General features: G+C 43.7%; 1 protein-coding gene across 18 annotated transcripts in view; it reads left to right on the top strand.

Moving 5' to 3' along the window:
• LOC117428161 (membrane-associated phosphatidylinositol transfer protein 2-like) overlaps positions 1–20,397 on the top strand; it is an 85,405-nt gene that overhangs the window by 50,848 nt on the left and 14,160 nt on the right. For 14 of the 18 annotated variants that reach the window (XM_058994507.1, XM_058994521.1, XM_058994515.1 and 11 more), the window contains 14 exons: positions 4,761–4,975; positions 7,517–7,638; positions 8,854–9,087; positions 10,126–10,455; positions 12,838–12,933; positions 13,439–13,543; positions 14,457–14,512; positions 15,155–15,217; positions 16,637–16,881; positions 17,028–17,217; positions 18,489–18,608; positions 19,268–19,479; positions 19,577–19,752; positions 20,097–20,267. In XM_058994507.1, coding sequence (XP_058850490.1) covers positions 4,761–4,975; positions 7,517–7,638; positions 8,854–9,087; positions 10,126–10,455; positions 12,838–12,933; positions 13,439–13,543; positions 14,457–14,512; positions 15,155–15,217; positions 16,637–16,881; positions 17,028–17,217; positions 18,489–18,608; positions 19,268–19,479; positions 19,577–19,752; positions 20,097–20,267 — 2,335 coding nt within the window. The remainder of the gene's footprint in view (positions 1–4,760; positions 4,976–7,516; positions 7,639–8,853; positions 9,088–10,125; positions 10,456–12,837; positions 12,934–13,438; positions 13,544–14,456; positions 14,513–15,154; positions 15,218–16,636; positions 16,882–17,027; positions 17,218–18,488; positions 18,609–19,267; positions 19,480–19,576; positions 19,753–20,096; positions 20,268–20,397) is intronic. The other 4 variants (XM_058994520.1, XM_058994513.1, XM_058994516.1 and 1 more) reach the window with 1 other exon arrangement.

Here is a 20,397-nt window from a genome sequence, read left to right as displayed (position 1 = left end):
GGAACCTGGTCTCCGCAGATCTCGTGCGACGTTTCCATCTGCACCCTGAAACCAGCCTGTAACAACCAGTATGACACTGGGGCTGCCGGCAGTTCCACCTGCAGTCTGCAATCCAGCCTGCCACTGGACATTATACACAACTCAAAGATCACCTGTGTGTTTCACGTTATTCTGTAATGGCAATTTCCGAATGAATTCAGCAACCTCCAATATTTCCCTGACAGTGTACTATATTCCCAGCCCTTGTGTTTTTTTTTCCTCCAGTCCTGGATTGTAAACCCTCCTCGCACGTATTTTGTGTTGGACTCTCATAACCTCCACCATCAGTGTGAGATGGAGAGACTGCTTCCAGCCTGCAGTCCTCATTAGATCTGAGTCCCAGCTGAAATCGGTTTGTTTTTGACCTGCTGCTGAAGGAATAAACATGTCCTGATTTTAAATCGGTTGCTGTACTAGTTTGAACTGCTCCTGCCGGTTCGAGAATTTGGTTAAAAGTTTTTTTTGGCACAGTAAACTTGTTGGTTACAAACGAACCTAACTTGTGCTGGGGTTTTATTTATGTACCAGCTGGCTAGCCGTTGAAAGAGGAATCGGTAAATGTGTGTTCCAGTTCCAATAGTTCTGGTCGCTCGCTTTCTATTTAGTATTGCATTTCTTTTTTAAAATGTGTAACATTGTAACAGCTTTTGCTTTGGTGTTCTGAAAGAGGGCGCAGATGCTTTCTGTCAGTCAAAACAAACAAAAACAAGCCTGCAGTGTACTGTTTGTTTCAATGATTCATTCTGCTGTCCTCCGGAGCTCTGAAATGAGGTTTGGCGTAGGTTTTGATAGCAGTGGTAGGTAATTGTAATCCAATAATGGCTGTTGCGCGATCAAGAGTACTGTGCCTGTGTTTGCTGTGCTGTGCTGCGAGACCCATCTTAATAAAAAGCCTTTAAGTAACCGGCATTCTTGCTAATCATGGTGCCTCTACTCTCTGGGCTCCCCGTTCCAAGTAATTTAATGCTATTACTTTAGCTGGAAGGGATCTGTGTAACCATCTGTCCTGCAAAGCTGTTGATGGGGCTGGCAGGATACAGTGTCATCAGCATTAGACATGAGCACTGAAGGAAGGACTGGGGTTCCTCTAGAAATGGAAGAGGTCTTCATCTCTGCTGAGATTACTGTAGGCTGGGCAGGAATGTTAACCAGCAGCAATAGCTGTAGAGTAGTATGGTTGTGTGATCCTGTGGGTTTGTTTTATTTTTATTTGGTCAAACCCTAAGATGTTCCTGTTATTCAAGCTCAGGCAGGCCTAGATGATCACACAGTAACCCTGGAATGGTTCCAAGTGATGTGCAAGGTCTTCTTTCCATCTGTGTACATTGAAGACTGGCCTCATTTATAGTGCAGTAACAGGGATGGAAATAAGACTCCTATTACAAAGCAGTTACACCCATTTCAGGTTTTACTGCAAGCTTGATTAGCCACAGTGTATAGGTAACAAGCTAAAGTGTGTTCTGTAAAACCAGGAAGGATCAAACTGCTATACAATGGGAGTCTTATTTCCATCCCTACAGTAAGAGTTGTTGTCAAGATATACAATAGGCTGTAATGTGAGGTGACATACTTCAGATCAACCTTTGTACCGATCATTGAATGAAAGCCCTTGCACTAAATGTGAAGTGTATGGTGCCCGTGTTGAGTGTTCAGCTGTATTAATTTGTTTCACATGGGTTCAGTGCTGCATGCATTACAAGTCTGACTGGCTGAGTGCTGCATGGATGTAATCACGTAGGCTTACTCCCGTATCGAATGAAGACTCTGGAGGCCTGAACTTTGTTTTTGCTTGCTCTATACTGTGTACTGCTGCATATCGGGAGAGGAGTTGACTGCCCTGGAACACAAGTCGCCATTTCACTGTATTTCACTCACCTCTAGTTCAATGTACTTGGTCAAGAGCTACAGTTGCCTGCTGGGAAAGCAGGGCGCTGAAGGCCAGATTATGGACGACTGTAGTAAACGATACCAAGAGCACTGAGCTTGAGTGGGGGGGTTTGTGTGCATCGATTCTGCTGGGATCAAAGCATTTGAAACACCCGTCAGAAGCAGGAATAGGAGCCATATCCTCACCATTTACTGATTTTAAGTAACAGGTAGGCGTGTGTATTTCAGTTTCATTAATGATCCCTGTGTTTCAGTGGCCTGTGTCCCAGGCCAGGTTATTAATGTGGTCTGTCAGTCTTCCAGCTACAAAGAATGCATAAGCTAGAGATTCCCCCTGCGGTACCGGGTGTGAGATTCTGTCTCGCGCAGCGTGGTGTTCTTTTCCACTCCTGTCTGGTCTGATTTCAGATGGTTTTGTGGGATTACCCCAGCCCATGGCGTGCAGGGAGGCTTTAACTGAGACGCAAAGCCTTTCCATGCTGCTTCTTGAACTGGAAATGAAAATCTAGAGAGATTTGTTTTTGCCGTGCTGGGTATGAAGGTTTATATAGCTGTAATTGCTATGATGCCATTTTGATTTACAGAGTTTTTTGGGATGAGGGTAGGCAGATGTTTTTCTTTTAAATTTTGATTGCATTTTAAACTCTCTGTTATGATTAAAATTGTCCAAGAAAGTAATAATACAATGTCAAAACCTGATGCAGTTTTACTGCACACCTGGGAATGTCCTTCTCTAATCGTACATGGACATTGTCATGAGATGCAAGAATGGAAAGATGACTCCCATTGCACCGCAGTTTGATCCATTTCTGGTTTTACTATGAGTTTTAGTAAGACCCATCTGAGCTTGTTACCTGTACACTGTGGCCAATCAATCTCGTATTAAACCTAGAATGGGTAAAACTGCTATACAATAGTCTCACTTCCATCCCTGAAATAGCACCAAAGAATTTGTTAGTGCTATGATGGTAAGGCGTCTAAAGGACATCTATTGGAGTGTGTTTCTAGCTGTAGAACACATGGATGTTGGAATGCTAGATTATTGTGGTCTAGACAGTTGGATGCCACCAACACAAACTTGCTTGTTATAGACTGTGTCAGGATATTTTGTTACAAAGACATTCAATATTATTATAATAGATATGTGCCTCTGTACATCTCCCCGGTCTTACACTGAGATCTACCCTGGCAGCAGGATTCACTCAACAGCATGAAGTACTGTTGTGTTTGTGATGCACTAGTCCACTCTGCGAAGTGGCTTTATCTCATCATTCACCTCATTTCTTAATCAGCTGCTGTAATTTTAGAGCTGGGTTTCATGTCAATGGAATGGACTGGCTGTGCTGGTGCTCTGCGCAGTGACATCCTCCCTCCACAGTGCAGGCTTGCTGGAGGCGTGCCAAGCCCAAAGACTTTCCATGAAATGAAATGAGCAGAACGCAGCCCGGAAACATTATTAAATGCTTCACGTCATACATGTTTCAGCCCTCTGGGCTTTTTCACTTGGATAATATGATGAAAGGCAGAAGGGTCCCAGAGTTATGATGGGGGGGTTATTTGTATCTTTTACATACGTCATGTGTCGTCTGTCTCTTATTGCATTCGAGATGTCATCTTGTGCAGTTTGGGCGAGAATCCCTAGAAGCAAGGCTGCTTTTTAGGGTAGTCGTTACAAAAACAGGAACACTTAGAAGCTGATGGTGTTCGTCTGTCTGCCACACTATACCGGGTGAACATGATAACCGCTTTGATTTGGCACCAAACCTTTGTCATACTGTTGACGTTTCATACTGTACATGCGTTCAGTTATAAACTTGACCTAAGTAGCTTGTTAGTCACTAAAGAAACGTAATGTCAGACTTTTTAGTAACAAGTATATAAAGATGTTCTTTTCTTTGTCGCTTCTCCTTTGTCACTTTCAGGGCATCTGCAGGATGCCAATGAGTGTTAGAAATAAAGAACAGGTCATTTTTTAGAAGGTGGATTCCTCTGTAAAAGATTGTGTTGTGTCATACATTCACTTGGGCAGTTCCTCTAATGGAAGCAGCGTCTCTGTCTTTGACGTGATACAGGGGCAGTGTTCTCATTGTATTTTATGTATGGCACGCTTGCTGTAAACGAGAAGGAATGTCACCGACATGATGTTTCCTGAAGCTGTAGCTCATCCAAGGTCTATGGTTGCAGACAGTGGCTTCAGTGTTGGGTGGGAATCGTTCGCTTACCTTTTGGGATTTAGATTTCTACCTTGATGGAGTTTCCAGCAACTGCAGGTTTACTGGTAACCAGTAACAGCTGTGAACTGGAACATGCTATAGGCACACTGGTTTATTTTTGTGTAGTTAACTAGTGCGCTTATGAAAGCTGTGCATAATGTTCACAATGACAGGACATTTCACAGTAGATTTTCTCCTGTAAAATAGAATGGTGGTTTAGCAATACAAAAAAGCTGTGGATAGCCTAAAGCCTTTAGTTAGGGCGAGATTCTCAAAGCTATTTACTCCAAATAGTTATTGGCACAATTTTTACCTGAAAGGGGATTAAAAAAAAAAAATAAAAAAAAATGCCATTACAATTCTAAAATGAAAAAGAAACCACTGAAGACTCCTTTGCAAGTTCCTCAATTAAAAGTCTTATTGTTTATATCTGGTTTGGTAACTTTTTATTGGGCTTTTTTCTTCTTTCTGGAAAAAAAAAGTGCTTGTGATGATTTGAAGTAAATAGCTTCTGAGAACTTTGCCATTAAGTTTAAAAAGGGATGTGTGGAAAGGCATGCTTGTCCCAGCCAGCGCACAGAGCTGCTGAGTAAATGTGTCTCGTTTCTTTTGTGATTCCAGAAAAAGAGCCGCGACGAGACGTGCGGAGAAGGGAGTGGTGTGGAGATCCTGGAGAACAGGCCCTACACAGACGGCCCGGGAGGCTCGGGGCAGTACACTCACAAAGTGTACCACATCGGGATGCATATCCCCAGCTGGTTCCGCTCCATATTACCCAAAGCTGCACTGAGAGTAGAAGAGGAGTCCTGGAATGCCTATCCCTATACTAGAACACGGTGAGGAAAGGGTACTGTCTTCCACTGATTCTCACTCAGCAAAACCGTGGTGTGTTTAACCCTTTATCATTATAAACCATGTCTAATGAGGAACACAAAGAGCTGCTCCCATGTGGTCACAATGTGCTGTACAGGAGGAGGCTGTGATTAATGACATCACTGTGTGTTCTCCCACACCTTTTAGAGATCTTTCTTGTTGCATTAACCTTAATGGTGACCACCTACCATACCATGAAGAAGGGTGTTCCAGGCCTGGCCTGTGCTGCACTTGACCAGGGGGACGGTTTCCCACGATCCCCTCCACGTCAGATTTGCTGACTGACAGAATCGAGAGAGGCAGCAGAGAATCGGCATTCATAACTATCTCTGCGAGGTTTGCACTGAGTCTGCAATTCCAAGGAACCGCATTCATTTTCAAAATACCCCACGAAATTAGATTCAAAACTCAGTTCGGGGGGGGGTGAGTGTTGATTGTAAACACACTCTGGATTCTGCACACATCGCTGGCACTTTGTAAGAAGCTGATGTTCCTTCCTTCAAACTATACGCATCCAGGTAGATAGATAGGTAATATTATTTTGTGATGTATTGGAATTGTTAATTTAATGATTATATATTGGTGCTTACACTATTGAGATGTACCTGTGCTGGCCCTGCAGGCACAAAGTGAATAAACTATACTAAGAAATAAGCATGATTGGATCCTCTGCTTGTGAGAAATGTGCCCCTCAATTATGTACCGAACAGAGGTCAGGAGGTCCAAGTCACACATTCAACACTATCCCATTGGTTTTTAAACAACACCTCAATATTTCAGCCTTGTGAACTTCACAAACTCTGTTCCATAACTAAAAGATAATCACAATATAGAAATGAGAACGTGGTCGATGTGTGTGAGGGAATTCGGAGCCCACATTTTCACACATTGTGAAAGTGAGAAGTCCAGGGTGATTATTTTTTTTTCTTTTTCTTAAACGTTACATTCGTCAGTAATAGTTCAGGTAAATGGCTGTCCGCCCCCAGAAGGACGGTACAGTTACATCATAAACACTCCACGGGGAGGCTTTTCGGGAAAGAGGAAGTAACTTGACATGTTTATCAAAACCCAGACAGTAAATACCTGATAAGAGCTCTCTGTGTCAGACAGGAGCAGTGTTCCAAGGGTAACCGTGAAGGAAGCCAAAACAGTAGCTTTGAAATGAATCTCCCAAACGTGCCCTGTGCACAATGCCCTAAGTAACAGCACAAAGGACGACACGTGGTTCTACTGAGACCACTGTCATCTCGGATAGCTGCGAGACACAGCCAGACCCCTGCAACCCGCTGAGAGACGGGCTGTGTCAGTACAGCCGTGAGCCTCCAATTGTGTTGCTTAGCTCTAAAATAATAGATTAAAATAATAGATTAGCATAACAGATTCTGTATATTTTGAGACCATTACACAGGCGAGCGTCCATTTCATTCTGTTGGTGCGATTCGTTTGTCCACGCTATTTTAATAATAGGAGTCAAATTAAAAAAAAAAAAAAAAAAGTGGTTACTGAGAAACAGTCTTTAGAACGGAAACTGCCTTCTGTTTTGCCTTGCTGAAGTTTTACTGTATCATTGTCCTCTGATGTGACTTTCATCGCTTAATGTATAGGTTATTCTGTGGACATTTGTCATATATTAAAATAGATTCATAACCAGTGGAGGACATCATCTGTACTAAAAAAAAAAAAAAGATCATATATTATGCAGGGAAACGTTGCAAGAATTAATCTCTAGTTTTGGCACCCTCAAGCCCTTCCTAAATTAGGCCCATTCGTCTCAAAGTCCTCAGTGAGGGGGACTGGTTTCCAGACTTACCCACTAAATTACAGGCTCCAGGCAGCCCTGACAGGGAGCAGCTCTGCCTCCACACTTCACACTGCACCGCTGAATTCAAGCACGTCTTGAGGGACAAGTGAAAGGTCGCTCACTGAGGTAATTGTTTTCAGCACTTGACTGCGCGCCTTCCAGAACAGAGCAGAGATTTGGGGAGACTTATTTTCAACCAAAGAATTCATAGACCCTTACAGAGTCCACAACAGGGAAAATAGGTGTGTGGGAGAGAGGCACTAAATCAGGGGTGTCCAATCACAGGCCTGGAGAGCCATTCCTCTCCAGGATGGACAGGTAAAATGATATAATGAACTACTTCAGGGTCTGGATGAAGGTGTAATTGATTCAATGTAGAACAGGGTTGAAAAAGAGCCAACTTTGGACACCCCTGCACTATACAAAGATTTAGCTTCATGCAGTTTTTACCATTTTGAATGCACTGAAATTTTTACAAAACTAGCCTGAAACATGTAGGTTCTTGGTTCATTGTAACAACTTTATTTTTTGGAAAAGCCTGTTTTTAGTAAAGCTTGTCCAGAGTTTCTAAAAACAAATATGCTGGTGCTAAAACCCCATGACCCCATCCATGGGTGGCATTCATCTTTTACCTGCAATTCCACGGCTAACAAATCACGATACTGTGAAGCAGAATTTATTTATTTTCTTTGTGTTTTTACAGGTACACCTGTCCATTCGTGGAGAAGTTCTCAATTGACATTGAAACGTATTACAAGCCTGATACAGGAGACGAGATCGACGTGTTTAACATGTCACCATCAGACAGGAGACAGAGGACTCTAGGTACAGTATCCACTGCCTGGAATCCTTTCACTTACATTTCTAGCAGGGAGCATTTTAAAAGATTGTAACAACAGTTTAGGAATGAGAAAAGGCCATTCAGCCCATCAAGGCTCGTCTCTTGTAAGCAATTTGTGTGGAGGGGGCTTGTGTTTGAGACCGGAGTAGAGTAAATTGTTCTATCGGGACAGTAATGACATTTTTAAATGCTTTTAAGATGTATTATTTTATTATCCCGGGAAAGTGTCCCCACTCAAGCCCAATTTGAATGTGCTTATTGATGACAGAACTTTTACACGGTCCACAACAGATACACAAAGCTTTTGCCTCACCCTCGTTTATATTCATGACAGATTGGATGTCTTAATTAGGGCTCTGTTTCAAATACAGCGTGCTTTCCAGCTTCACTATGACCTGCTTCTTTGTGCAGCTCCGCTCGCTGAGAACAGGGAACAACAGGGGCTGTGATTAGCACGCTGACATCGCTGTGTGCTTTTTAATGTTACGCCTTTTTGAAAAGCTTCCTTTTTTGGGGTTGCGTTATGCTTCAGATGCATCGTGGCGATTCTGAATGTGAGAAATGCTGTGTTTGGCTTTTGAAAGGAGCCAAGTCCTACTTTTAACAAGTACAGATAAGAATCACAAACAGATTGAGATTTGCTGGAGCGCGGATCAAGACGTGGTTCAAAGCAGGGCAGTGATGGAGAGGGAGAGCGGATAGCAGCTCTGAAGCACTGTTGCATAACCTCCCCAGCCTGCCTGCAAGAAGCATTGGTAACAGCACAGGCTTTGAGGGAGACATCTAGTGGTTATTAGTAACAAGAGCATCTTTCCTTTTTGGAGACTGCCCAGTTCATTACCCCCAGACCACTTGCAGCATTACCACCGCTAGAATTTCAGGGTTCTCACTAACGTTTCACATCTACATTTTACGCATACATATTATTTAGCCAAGAGATGCATGTATACTTTAAAGGTTGTCCAAGTGGGCTTTGACAGGAGTTTGTAATAATGGTTAGTACGAAGTAACTGCTCTGGGGGAGACGCAAGAGGAGTGGCCGTACTGAGAACCTGCATGTTGGTTCACATCCAGCTAGAGTTCAATACTTTCTCTAGAAGGGACGGTTCAGCACAGAAAGCTTTCTAGTCTAAGCTGGGCTATTAAAAGGTTTCTTTTTTTTTTAAATGGTGCTTGTTTTCTTTTTCACCCCCACACAGATCCCATCGATATCGTTAAGGATCTGATCCCCCCTCACGAGTACCTGGCGGAGGAGGACCCCAAACTGTACAAATCAGTGAAGACCAAGAGGGGTCCCCTGACGGAGGACTGGATTGAGGAGATCAAGAACAACCCGGGCAAGATGCCCATCATGTGCGCCTACAAGCTGTGCAAAGTGGAGTTCCGATACTGGGGAATGCAGTCCAAGATTGAGAGGTTTATCCACGACGTAGGTCAGTGCAATAACAGGGCACTGCTCCTACACCAAGATATGCATGTGGCTGTGCGCCAAGCCATTGACCGAAAGGAAGTTGCATAGTTACTAGCTGGAGTACATTTGTGCATTTCATTTATCAGGAAACCTTTACCACGGTAAAAGCATAGCAAAATGTAGTTAAGCCTAATAAATATCGACTCTGTATATGCTCCACCTCCACGGTTTTACATTTGCCATTGTGCCTTCTGTGCTGGAGGCAGTTTTTACATGCCAGGTCTGTGGAGGGGAAAAACTAAAACACAGATAACGGTTATGTAAATGTTTCATTCAATGCCCTGCGTCTGCAACTTGATTCCCATTGGAGTTTTATTGGTTTTCTTGAGTAGGTGTAGCTAGCTATACTGGATAGCCTTTTAATAATTTACCAGCCTAAATGAATCGCTACTTTTTATGACATTTTAAACAAACAGTGGAAAAAGGATGGTAGGATGGTTTATTGCCTCCAACGGCTTTTTTTTTTTTTTTTTTTTAATGCCAATTATTACCTTTGGGTTATTAGTATTTTACTGCTGATATGAAACTGCATTAAAATGCATATTTTCGACTCGTGTTCACAGCCAGTTGCAATTTAAAACAATTAATTTGCATTGACTCAAGATAAAAAGCATTATGACTGTTTACTCATCCTTGTGTTAACATTGGGATCAGGATATCTGTTACACTGTATATACCATTGAATGATTTATAATGTAGATTTATTTATGAATAGTATCAGTTTATATATAAAAAAAGATTACGATTATTATAATGGCTTTAAACCCATCCCATTGATAACGAACTAATGAAGAAATACCATACTAATTTATATAGCGTCCTTCTGATGCAAGCATATTTTTTAAAAGGCTTTCTGATAGAGTGTCTTTTAAATGTGGTTACCATATGACTCCATGCACACTAGGATAGTTTGGGACAGTTCAGGCTTTTCAACTCGCACCCCAGTGCATTCTGGTAAGTGTAGTCCTGCTGTTTAAAGACGATGCTTTTGCTCCTCCAGCCCTGAGGAAGGTGATGGTGCGGGCGCACAGGCAGGCCTGGTGCTGGCAGGACGAGTGGTACGGACTGAGCATCGCCGACATCAGACAGCTGGAGCACGAGACGCAGCTCATGCTGGCTCAGAAGATGGCCGAGTTCAGCTGCAATGACGAGGCGGAGCAGAACGGAGCCAGCACCTCGCCGGCCGACAAGGGCCAGGAGGCAAAGGCCATCTCCTCCTCCGAGGCTGAGGACGTCTCCGGCAGCATCGGAGACACGCTGCAGGGCCGCGGCGAGCTCACCAAGCAGTGGTCCACGTCCTCCAAGTCTTCTCGCTCTTCCAAGAGAGGAGGTAGGTTGGGATCGTGTAACGCAGTCGGGTTTTCTACAGCGTTTTGAGAAGGGGGTCCCCGAGTGGCTCGCCTGGGGAGGGGAGGCAAAACCAGCAGGGACCGTTTCTCCTCGACACGCTACAGCGGACCCTACCGGCCTGGTGCCCAGTGAGCTCGGGTGGACGTGCCTGGGAGGGGAGGCACCAGAGACTGGGTTCTTGGTAGTTAAAGGAAAGCCTTGAAGATAGCACAATGAAGATACTAGAGGGTTCAGAGGGGCCAAGAAGGGAGTATATGACCATGTGAAGATTCTTGTTGTTTGTGCGATACATAACCTTGTCCTGCTACTTTCAAGATGACACAGAAGAAGTCTGAGCCTCTTGAACAGATGGGCGTTGGCACTGAGCCAGGGATATATTTATATTACCCCTGTAGAGTTTCCCGCGCTGAAAAGGATATCTTTGTAACCAAGTTTATTACAAAAAAGAAACAAACAATGTTCAGTCTACACATTTTATATTATCCCAAATAAAGCATTACATGTGATGATTCTAAAGACAGCATACTATTGAGGAAAGCCATTATATTATTATTATTATTATTTATTTCTTAGCAGACGCCCTTATCCAGGGCGACTTACAATTGTTACAAGATATCACATTATACATTATTTCACATTATACAGATATCACATTATTTTACATACAATTACCCATTTATACAGTTGGGTTTTTACTGGAGCAATCTAGGTAAAGTACCTTGCTCAAGGGTACAACAGCAGTGTCCCCCACTGGGGATTGAACCCACAACCCTCCGGTCAAGAGTCCAGAGCCCTAACCACTACTCCACACTGCTGCCCAAGTATTATATACTTGGTTTGGGGTTATGAGTTTGAAAATTTACAGTATGCACGGTATAAAAATAGTTAAGAGGCAACGTATCGGGTAGGTCTTTAATTTTGAGCAAGTAAGCAAGTTATCAATCCATGTTTGTGATCCATATCTCCTCTTAACTTATTATTAGCCTGGTTTGAACTCAGCCCTCGAGATGTGAAAGGCTAATGCATTATCCCTCTGTACCAAACACTGTATCTTTAGCCTGTAAGAGTCAGTAGAAATAATACATCTACAGGTGCTTCCATATCTCAATGTGGTGCTTGACAGCATCTACTCCTGGGATTTCATTTTGACAACATTTATCAGCACCCTGTTCCCTGTAAATAACCCCACCCCCTCCCCTCCCCTCCCCTCCCCTCCCTGACGCTAAGTGGCACTACTGTCACAATCTGTGTCTTGCAATAGTTCCCTCAGTATTTATAGAAACAATTAGCTGAGCGCTGCTGACGTCACAGCTGGGAGATGAGCCATTGTGATGCCAATCACAATCCCACCCTTTCCCAAAGGGAACAGGGATGGTTGAGCAGAGAGAGCTGAAACTAGAAGCTGTAATTAGCCCAGGTCGGAAGAGGGGGGGGCGCGGGGGTTGTGTCAGATTATAATAAGAAAGTAGATTTAGAATATGGGCGCTGTGAGCAACAGGGTAGAGACAACAGCAAAATCACAGCTACAGAGGAGGAAAAAGAGGAGGTGTGTGACCCACTTTCTGTTTCCCAGATTAGCTAGAAACTGCGCAGATCGCCCCACGTGTTTTCTTTACTCATCGCTGTGCTTGATTGTTTTAATTGGTTCTATATATATAGAGGATCATGTTATAAGAAGTAAGGGTGCAGGATATCACAGGAGGCTTGTGCATGTCACCCCTTCGACTTTGCGTCTGGACTTTCTTGTCACTGTTTGAAAACCAACCCATGTTGGCTTTTTATTGCCTGCAAACCTGTTAACAACTTGTAAAGACTGCTGCATAAAAATCAGCCTGCAGATCCCATGAATCTGTATCCGGCAGTAAATCACAGAGTTCAAATTCCCAGCAGTGGCTGTGCAGGTTGAAGCATGTTTGTTCAGTATGTAGTTTTGTTACAGTGGAATTCAGGTTATGATTTCCAGTGGAATGTACTATAGGAGCAGAATTCAGTGTAAGAGTGACTGTAATGGAGGGCTGCCTGTGCTCTGTGACATCAGATTAATACTCTTCATCAGCACATAATTACCATACTGTAACGTTTTTCATTTGCTTCCATTTCACTGGAAAATGGGCTTTTAATAGAATGAAGATCAACAGTAACCTGTTCCAGCTCTGCAGTTCTCCGCTGCTCAGACCGAGGGAAGTGTTGCGTTTCCAGCTTCATGCTGTGTCCTCCAATCCCTCCAGGCTTGCAGCCAGTCTGTGTTCAAACAGAGCTTCCCCAAACCCATTTGGAAACCCTGCAGGATATGAAACAAGGAGCCTGCGCCGCTGCAGCAGGACGAGACTAATCTCAGGGTTATTGGTCTGTTCCTTTTCAGGGAGCCCCTCTCGTCACAGCATATCAGAGTGGAGGATGCAGAGCATTGCGAGAGACTCCGAGGACAGCTCCGACGATGAATTCTTCGATGCCATTGGTAAAGTGTCTCCATCAATTCCAGCATTGTTAATTTGCACGCTGCACTACTCCTGCTGTTAACTGAGCATCATTTGACTGTACAGCTTCTCCCATGATCCTGAACGATGGCACACGCTCCTGTGTGTGTGTGTGTGTGTGTGTGTGTGTTAGAATGCACAGACTACTCTGTACATGGCTTTATTAGCTAACTGCAACGTTTTACATATTGTTTTCATGTCGTGTTTCTAGTAGATGGTTTAGAGCTTGTGTTACTGAATGTTCCACCATTTGAAAATGAAAAAACATTAACTTTCCTGAGAACAACCAGTGTGCATCACTAAAGTGAATCTAAGTTTTGATTTGATGTTTGACCCATTCCACGTTTTACCACATGCTTGATTTAGCCCCAGTGTGTAGGTAAAAAGCTGAGACGTGTCTTATTAAACTCCTCGTAAAACCAGGATTGGATAAAACTGCTCTGCAATGGGAGTCTTATTTCCATCTCTTATTTTCTTCTTGTTCAGAGGACCTGTCTGACAGCGAGGAGATCTTTTCTGAGAAGATTACAAAGTGGAATTCGAATGACCTCATAGATAAGATTGAGAGCACGGAGGCTGATGAGGAGCAGGGTAAGAATGAGCTCAGTTTGTGCAGCACTTGCTGAATGAAAACCACGGTAAAGGTTAAGAAACTACTTTATTTTTTGCATCCTTTTTGAATCTGTGCACAAGTCTTTGTGTCCTGAGCGTCATGTCTTAATCACCACTTGCTGTAAATCCTGTATCATGTAATAGGATTAAACTTTTAAAAAAATATATTTAATTATATGTATCTTTTGAATACATATTATAAAAATACACATATGAAATTGAACATTTTAAAACAGTATCACAGATTTCAGGACTTATTATTATTATTATTATTATTATTATTATTATTAAATTATTTAGCAGACGCTTTTATCCAAAGCTACTTACAGACATGAAACAGAATATAACAGTGTATAAAATAGTCTTAAATTGAAAAATAAAATAGAAAAAGAAAGATACATAGAGAAATGGCAGATGGGAAGACATAGCAGACATATAAAAGCAAATGAAGAATTCTAAATATTTAGAATACACAACTAACTAATTAATAAAATAACAACACATAACGCAGAAACATCTCAGAACAGCCTGTGTCCTTTCCCGATGTTCTTACACGATTGCCCACACACTGCCGCTCACACTAGCAGGGAAGAGGAATCCGTAGCAATCCTGAATCGCAGGCAGTAGAAACAGGTGTGTGATGGACGCAGGTGAAAACAACAAAGTCCTATTCTATCCTGTTACTGTTCTAGTCTAGACTGCTGGCATTGAAGTGTGTTCAAGCGCCTTGATGTCTGGATTCACAGACCCCAGTTAGCACTACTCTTCAGGACTGCCTGATGTAGTACAGGATTATTGGTAATCGATGCCACCGCCCGTCAAACCTTTTTATTATTGATCATTAAAATAAAACCCACAGAAGCCCTTATTGGGTTTTTTTTTTTCTCCCCAGGAAATCTGTTTCAGGATTCAGCTGCTTCCAGTGTGGAGAGACTGAGCATTATTGAGGTGTGAATCTACAACATATATATATATATAATATAATATCATACAGCTTGCACAGCATGTCTGAGGAGGAAAGATATAGCATGATATTGCTCCATTTGGGAAGCTGATGGTTAATCTATTCAAACTAGAAACAGAGCGCCTGCATTGTTCATTCAAATGCTACTATATAGGAATATACATTGTTTAAATGAGGGCCCTTTATGACACCAGTATGCTGAAAATGAAATATGTGAAGATGTATTCATTAATAAGTGTTTACAACACTCTGGTTTCAGTGCAGGGATGGAAGTAAGACTCCTTTTGTATAGCAGTTTCACCCATTCCAGGTTTTAATATAAGCTTGATTAGCCACACTGCGTAAGAATCAAGCTCAGGTGTGACTCCCAGTAAAAACAGGAATGGATCAAACTGCTATGCAATAGGGGTCTTATTTTCATCCCTGCATTATGTGTGCTAGTATATGAGCCTGCTTCTCTACCTGCAGCACACACACACACTCTGAAACGGCAGACCTCCTTTAGTTACATCCATGCTCTGTACATGTGTTATGCAGGTTTGCATTGCGGTCCTGTGCATTGCTTTCAGCACTTTGGGAAGGGCTGGGTGATGTGAATATGTTTTTGCCTGTGCTCTCCTGTGCAGATGCAAAGCTCTGTTAGCAGTGTGAAAGGTATCCCAACAGTCACAGTGACGGGAGTCTTGGCAGTGAGTACAGTAGTAAGAGTAGCCTGCTGGACTAGCAGATTGCGCTGCTTAGACATAGTGCAACCACTAACCCCCGTCGACTAATAGTCTGAAACTGCAGGTGGCTTGTAGTGTCATACCTTCTAGTAACCTATAGTATGTGCAAACCAGTGATTTTAGTAGAGCTGAGGGGTACATGGGGAATGTGTTCTAACAGTGTTTTGCTGTGTTAGACTAGCGTTGTCCTTAACACTGCAGTGGTGCTTGAAATCAGTAAGAGCGACAGGAAAACAGCACGCTCTCTCCATGATTGATGCTCCAAATGAAACACAGATTTTCAAATTGCTATAGATACTGTTGTTGTCATCCTTAAAACAACCAGCTGCTTGCATTTGAAAAATGAAAAACATTTTTTTTCTTTTTTTTACATGTTCTATATAGTCCTATATTTAAGATTGCTGGGCCATTTGAGAAAGCTGCTTGTAGGATTTGTAGCACAAACCTGAGGGGTGCAGCAATTGAAATGCAAGGCAGTCGGCTAAGTATTTCAGTTTTATTTGACAACACTTTAGTCCAGATTAGCATGGGTTAAGTCCCCTAATACCAGAATGTTCATCTTCCTGACAAGTTTGAATTTGAGAAGGCTCTGACCTGAGAGTAGCAATTCGATCAGCCTGTGGCCTGTTTCTCACTGGCCTGTGAAGGATGGCATAGATACAGCACACAGCGCAATGGGGATTATTTTTAGACTACAGAGCGCCCTCTGATGCTTTCTTTAGATACAGGAGACCCAGGACGGTTATGATTAAAGATGGACCTGCAGGATGCTAGTCTCAGTGCCGTGCCCTGTTTTTGTGTAGTCACAGATGGTACAAGTTAACAGCGGTGCAGAGTGGAGCAGGGTTATTTGTGTAAGAGGTGCTTATTACAGTTGTAAAATGTGACATCTTCACTGAGCCAGAATGTAGCCTGAATGCTAATGCAGCTCGACGTTTTAAATAGCGCATTAACAACAGTAACAACTCCATTGCAATGTGCAGACCTCGGCTGCATCTTTCAAAGCTGTTTTTTAAGCAGAATCGTTGTTTTATTAATGTCAAAAACATTATGGGGCTCTTGGCTGTGAAGGACCCCAGTGTTTACCCCCCCCCCAATAAAAAAAATCATCCCCCAAAACAAACTTAACTATTAAGGTCTAACGTTAAACGCAAGTCGCTAAGTGTCACCCAAAGTTGTCCGAATATTTACTGGAATGTCATTCATGTTCTAGTGATCCAAGTCCTGCCTGCTCATTCGGACTGCCGGTCTTGCGTGCTTCTCAGAGTATGAAATGTAATTTGTTATATATTTGACAATGTAGTTTATTGGTATAGTTAGCACAAGGCTCACTTTTACCTCTCTTGGCGATCGTCTTTTTCACAAACATGCTCGTTCTTGTAGGATGGCTCCTCCCAGCAGTCTTCACAGCCGTGCAAGATCCACGTTCTGGTTCTGGTTCTTCACGGAGGCAACATCCTGGACACTGGGGGCGGAGACCAGAGCAGCAAGCAGGGGGATGTGAACACCATCGCCTCGGCCTTCAACACGGTTATGCGGGTCCACTACCCCGCTGCCCTGGGCCGCCTCGCCATCCGCCTCGTGCCCTGCCCTGCCATCTGCGCAGAGGCCTTCTCTCTGATGTCCAAGTAAGTCGAGCCATTTGGAAGGGACGGGGAAAGAGATACGATAGACCAACCCTGTGCTAATTCGATATTTAACTAGCTGAATAAATAATTGCAGTTGTCGCTTGCCCTGTGGTCTCTGACTGCTCTGCTCTGCTCTGTCCCGACAGCCTGAGCCCCTACAGCTACGACGAGGGCTGCTTGTCCAACAGCCAGGACCACATCCCTCTGGCCGCTCTGCCCCTGCTGGCCACCTCCTCGCCGCAGTACCAGGAGGCCGTCGCCACGGTGATCCTGCGAGCCAACCAGGTGTACAGCGACTTCCTCAAATCGCCGGAAGGAGCCTGCTTCACCGGCCAGGTCAGTGAAGGGCGTTCATAAGGACACAGTTTAATCCTGACGGGTTCATCCCTGCCCAGCCACTTCCCTCGCTGTCCCATCTGTTACTCCGCAGACTAGGCGCTGGCAGAGCCGTCTTCTGGCTGTGCCACGGATAATGTTTGGAATCCCCTTCGAAGGTGTTGTTTTGTGAGAGTGATTGACACCTGGAAGTCCAGGCTGAAAACATTGCCCTGCTGATTATGTGAAGGATTTTCTGGCTAAAGTATATTCTCTGGCCCGATGTTACTTATAAAAGGCCTGAGTTGCTGGGACATATTCAATGCAAAAAACATGTTTTTATAAGTGGTGGCATCGAACAGTCTAGTCAATCTAAACCACAAATCATCTCTTACTGCATTGAGACTCAACTCCCCTTGATAATCTAGTCAATCTAAACCACAGATCATCTCTTATTCCATTGAGACTCAACTCTCCTTGATAATCTAGTCAATCTAAACCACAGATCATCTCTTATTCCATTGAGACTCAACTCCCCTTGATAATCTAGTTAATCTAAACCACAGATCATCTCTTATTCCATTGAGACTCAACTCTCCTTGATAATCTAGTCAATCTAAAGCACAGATCATATCCTTTTGCATCAGCAGGGAGACTCGACTCCCCTTGATAATCTATTGCGTGTGTCAATAAAAAAAGGTGTCAAGGACAAATTACCCCAGGGCTTCTGATGCTTCCTGTATGAAAATGCTCTGTGGTAAGATAGAATGCTTTATACTGTGTCAGATTCTCTCTCTCACACACACTCACACAATATAACAAGCAGTTTATTTTTTATATATTAAAGAGCAGCTGTCATCTGGCAATATTAAACCACCAAAACAAATCCCAAACTAATTTTAATACCCGTTTTGAAGGCTCAGAAATCTCCTGTGGACTGTACGCGCAAAAGGTTTTACCAAAAAATATCTGTCACAAAGAATCTGATATTACAGACTTCAAAGCTCTCAGGTAGTCTTAAAGATTTAAAACTAATCCCTGACGGCAACATCATTTCCACATCTTAGCAACGGTTGCCGTTTTATTTTCCTCTTGTTGCCTGATTGCTTGTTTACTACAGACGTCCTGCAAGGACAAAACGGAGAAAGCTTTCATGTAACTCTAACCTAGAAGAAGTGTTCTTTGCATATTCACGTGGCTATTAAAGTAAATTCAGTACCAGGATAGTAACTAGCAGTGCTGGTGTATGGCAGCGCACACGCTGTTAACTCTTGTCTCGTTCTGTCCCGCAGGTGTGCTTGATAGGAGATTGTGTCGGAGGTATCCTGGGGTTTGATGCTCTGTGCTACAGCAATCAGACAGCCTCGGAAAGTCAGAACAGCAGCAGGAGAGGCAGTGTTGTGAGTGTGCAGGTAATGTGATCAGAGATTTCTTTCCAGAATCTGTTCAAACTTGCTTTGTGTATTCCTCAGCAGGTCTGTGGGTATCAGAATCTACACCAGGGTAATTTACTGACTTCTGCATGGTTGGGCCAGATGTAATAAAACCTTGCTTGGAAACATTTAGGTGGGCTTCATGTTATAGACATCTTCTTTTACTGAAGGCTATGGGCCATATTTTCAAAGCGCTTCCTCCATTCTTTAATTAACTCCTACTTTTTGAAAGGAGAAAAAAACCCACGAGAGTGCTGGAGAGAACTTGGATGAGATTATTTAGTTGTTTGGTTCTAGTACTGTAAAATTTAACAGGCGTTTTGACCAAAAAATAGGAGTTAAAGACTGGAGTAAACGCTTTGAAAATATGTCTCTATATCTTGGGAGATGCTACGACCAAACTTCAAACGTGCGTTTGTAAAGAGATGTTATTTGTAAAGAGATGTTATTTGAAATGAGATGTTATTTGAAAAGAGATGTTATTTGTAAAGAGATGTTATTTGATGCTGCGGGTGTACTGACAGACGTGTGATTTGATCACTTGTCAGGTGACATGCATGAGACCCACACAGCTTTTTAAAACAGTGCAACGTTGGAAAGCGTCTGTCTGATTGTTAGCTTGTGTTCCTGGGCCGCAGGACAATGACCTGCTCTCTCCTGGGATCATCGTGAACAACAGCTACTGCTCCGGGAACTCCAACCTGGAGGGCAGCCGACACCTGAGCCGCAGCAACGTCGACATCACCCGCAGTGGCGCCGACGACCCCAAGAAACAGCTGCCCCGCAAGAGGAGCGACTCCTCCACCTACGAGCTCGACACCATCAGACAGCACCAGGCCTTCCTCTCCAGGTGAGGGCGCTGTCTGGGTGGTGGGCGCTTTCACTCCGATATGTTCCTTCTGGTTAAACACGTTGCCCCTTTGCTGTTTGTGTGTGTGTGTGTGCAGCTTACATTCCAGTGTCCTGAGGCATGATCCGGGCTCCAGGAGGTCAAGCAGCTCCACCATGCTGGACGGAGGGACCCTCGCCAAGTTCGAGTTCGAAGTGTGTGAATTCTTCCTCTTCGGCTCTCCTCTGGGGCTGGTTCTGGCATTGAGGAAAACCGTCATTCCATCCATGGATGGTAAGATCCCCTTCTGTCCGCTGCTCAAGAGTCTGCGGGGTCACAGTCACAGCGTTTCTCATTAGAATTGAACCCCAGCAAGTTAAATCAAACGATACTTGTTGTAGGAGTCAAATGTACTTCTGTCAGCTTACTTGACAGTAGAGTACTCTGAACAGGATGGATAGTTAATGATAAACCCTGTAACATAAGCTGTAAGAATTATTCAAAATCTTTAATGAGAATTGGTTCTGATAGGTGGTACTGGGCAGAGCTCTCTGTACAAACCCATTGGTTGATCTAACCTTTGTCAATTAAAACGCTTGAATCCCGCTAATCATTTCCTGTTGCCCCACACTCCACAGTGTCCCAGTTGCGGCCAGCCTGCCAGCAGGTGTATAACCTGTTCCACCCTGCGGACCCCTCAGCATCCCGCCTGGAGCCCCTGCTGGAGAAGAAGTTCCACCTGCTGCCCCCCTTCAACGTGCCGCGATACCAGCGCTTCCCGCTCGGTGACGGGAACTCAGCGCTGCTGGGTGAGTGAGCTGGGCCGCTCTTTAACAGAATGCAGGCCCCTCAAACAGGCAGCGGATCCCAGCTCCAGTCCTTGAGGGCCTCGCCAGTCCAGTTGTGTTTCCCAACCGTGATCTAAACTGTTTACTGAAC

This window comes from Acipenser ruthenus, chromosome 21, assembly GCF_902713425.1.
Source record: "Acipenser ruthenus chromosome 21, fAciRut3.2 maternal haplotype, whole genome shotgun sequence".
Classification (NCBI taxonomy): domain Eukaryota; kingdom Metazoa; phylum Chordata; class Actinopteri; order Acipenseriformes; family Acipenseridae; genus Acipenser; species Acipenser ruthenus.
This window is presented reverse-complemented; position numbering and strand designations above follow the sequence as displayed.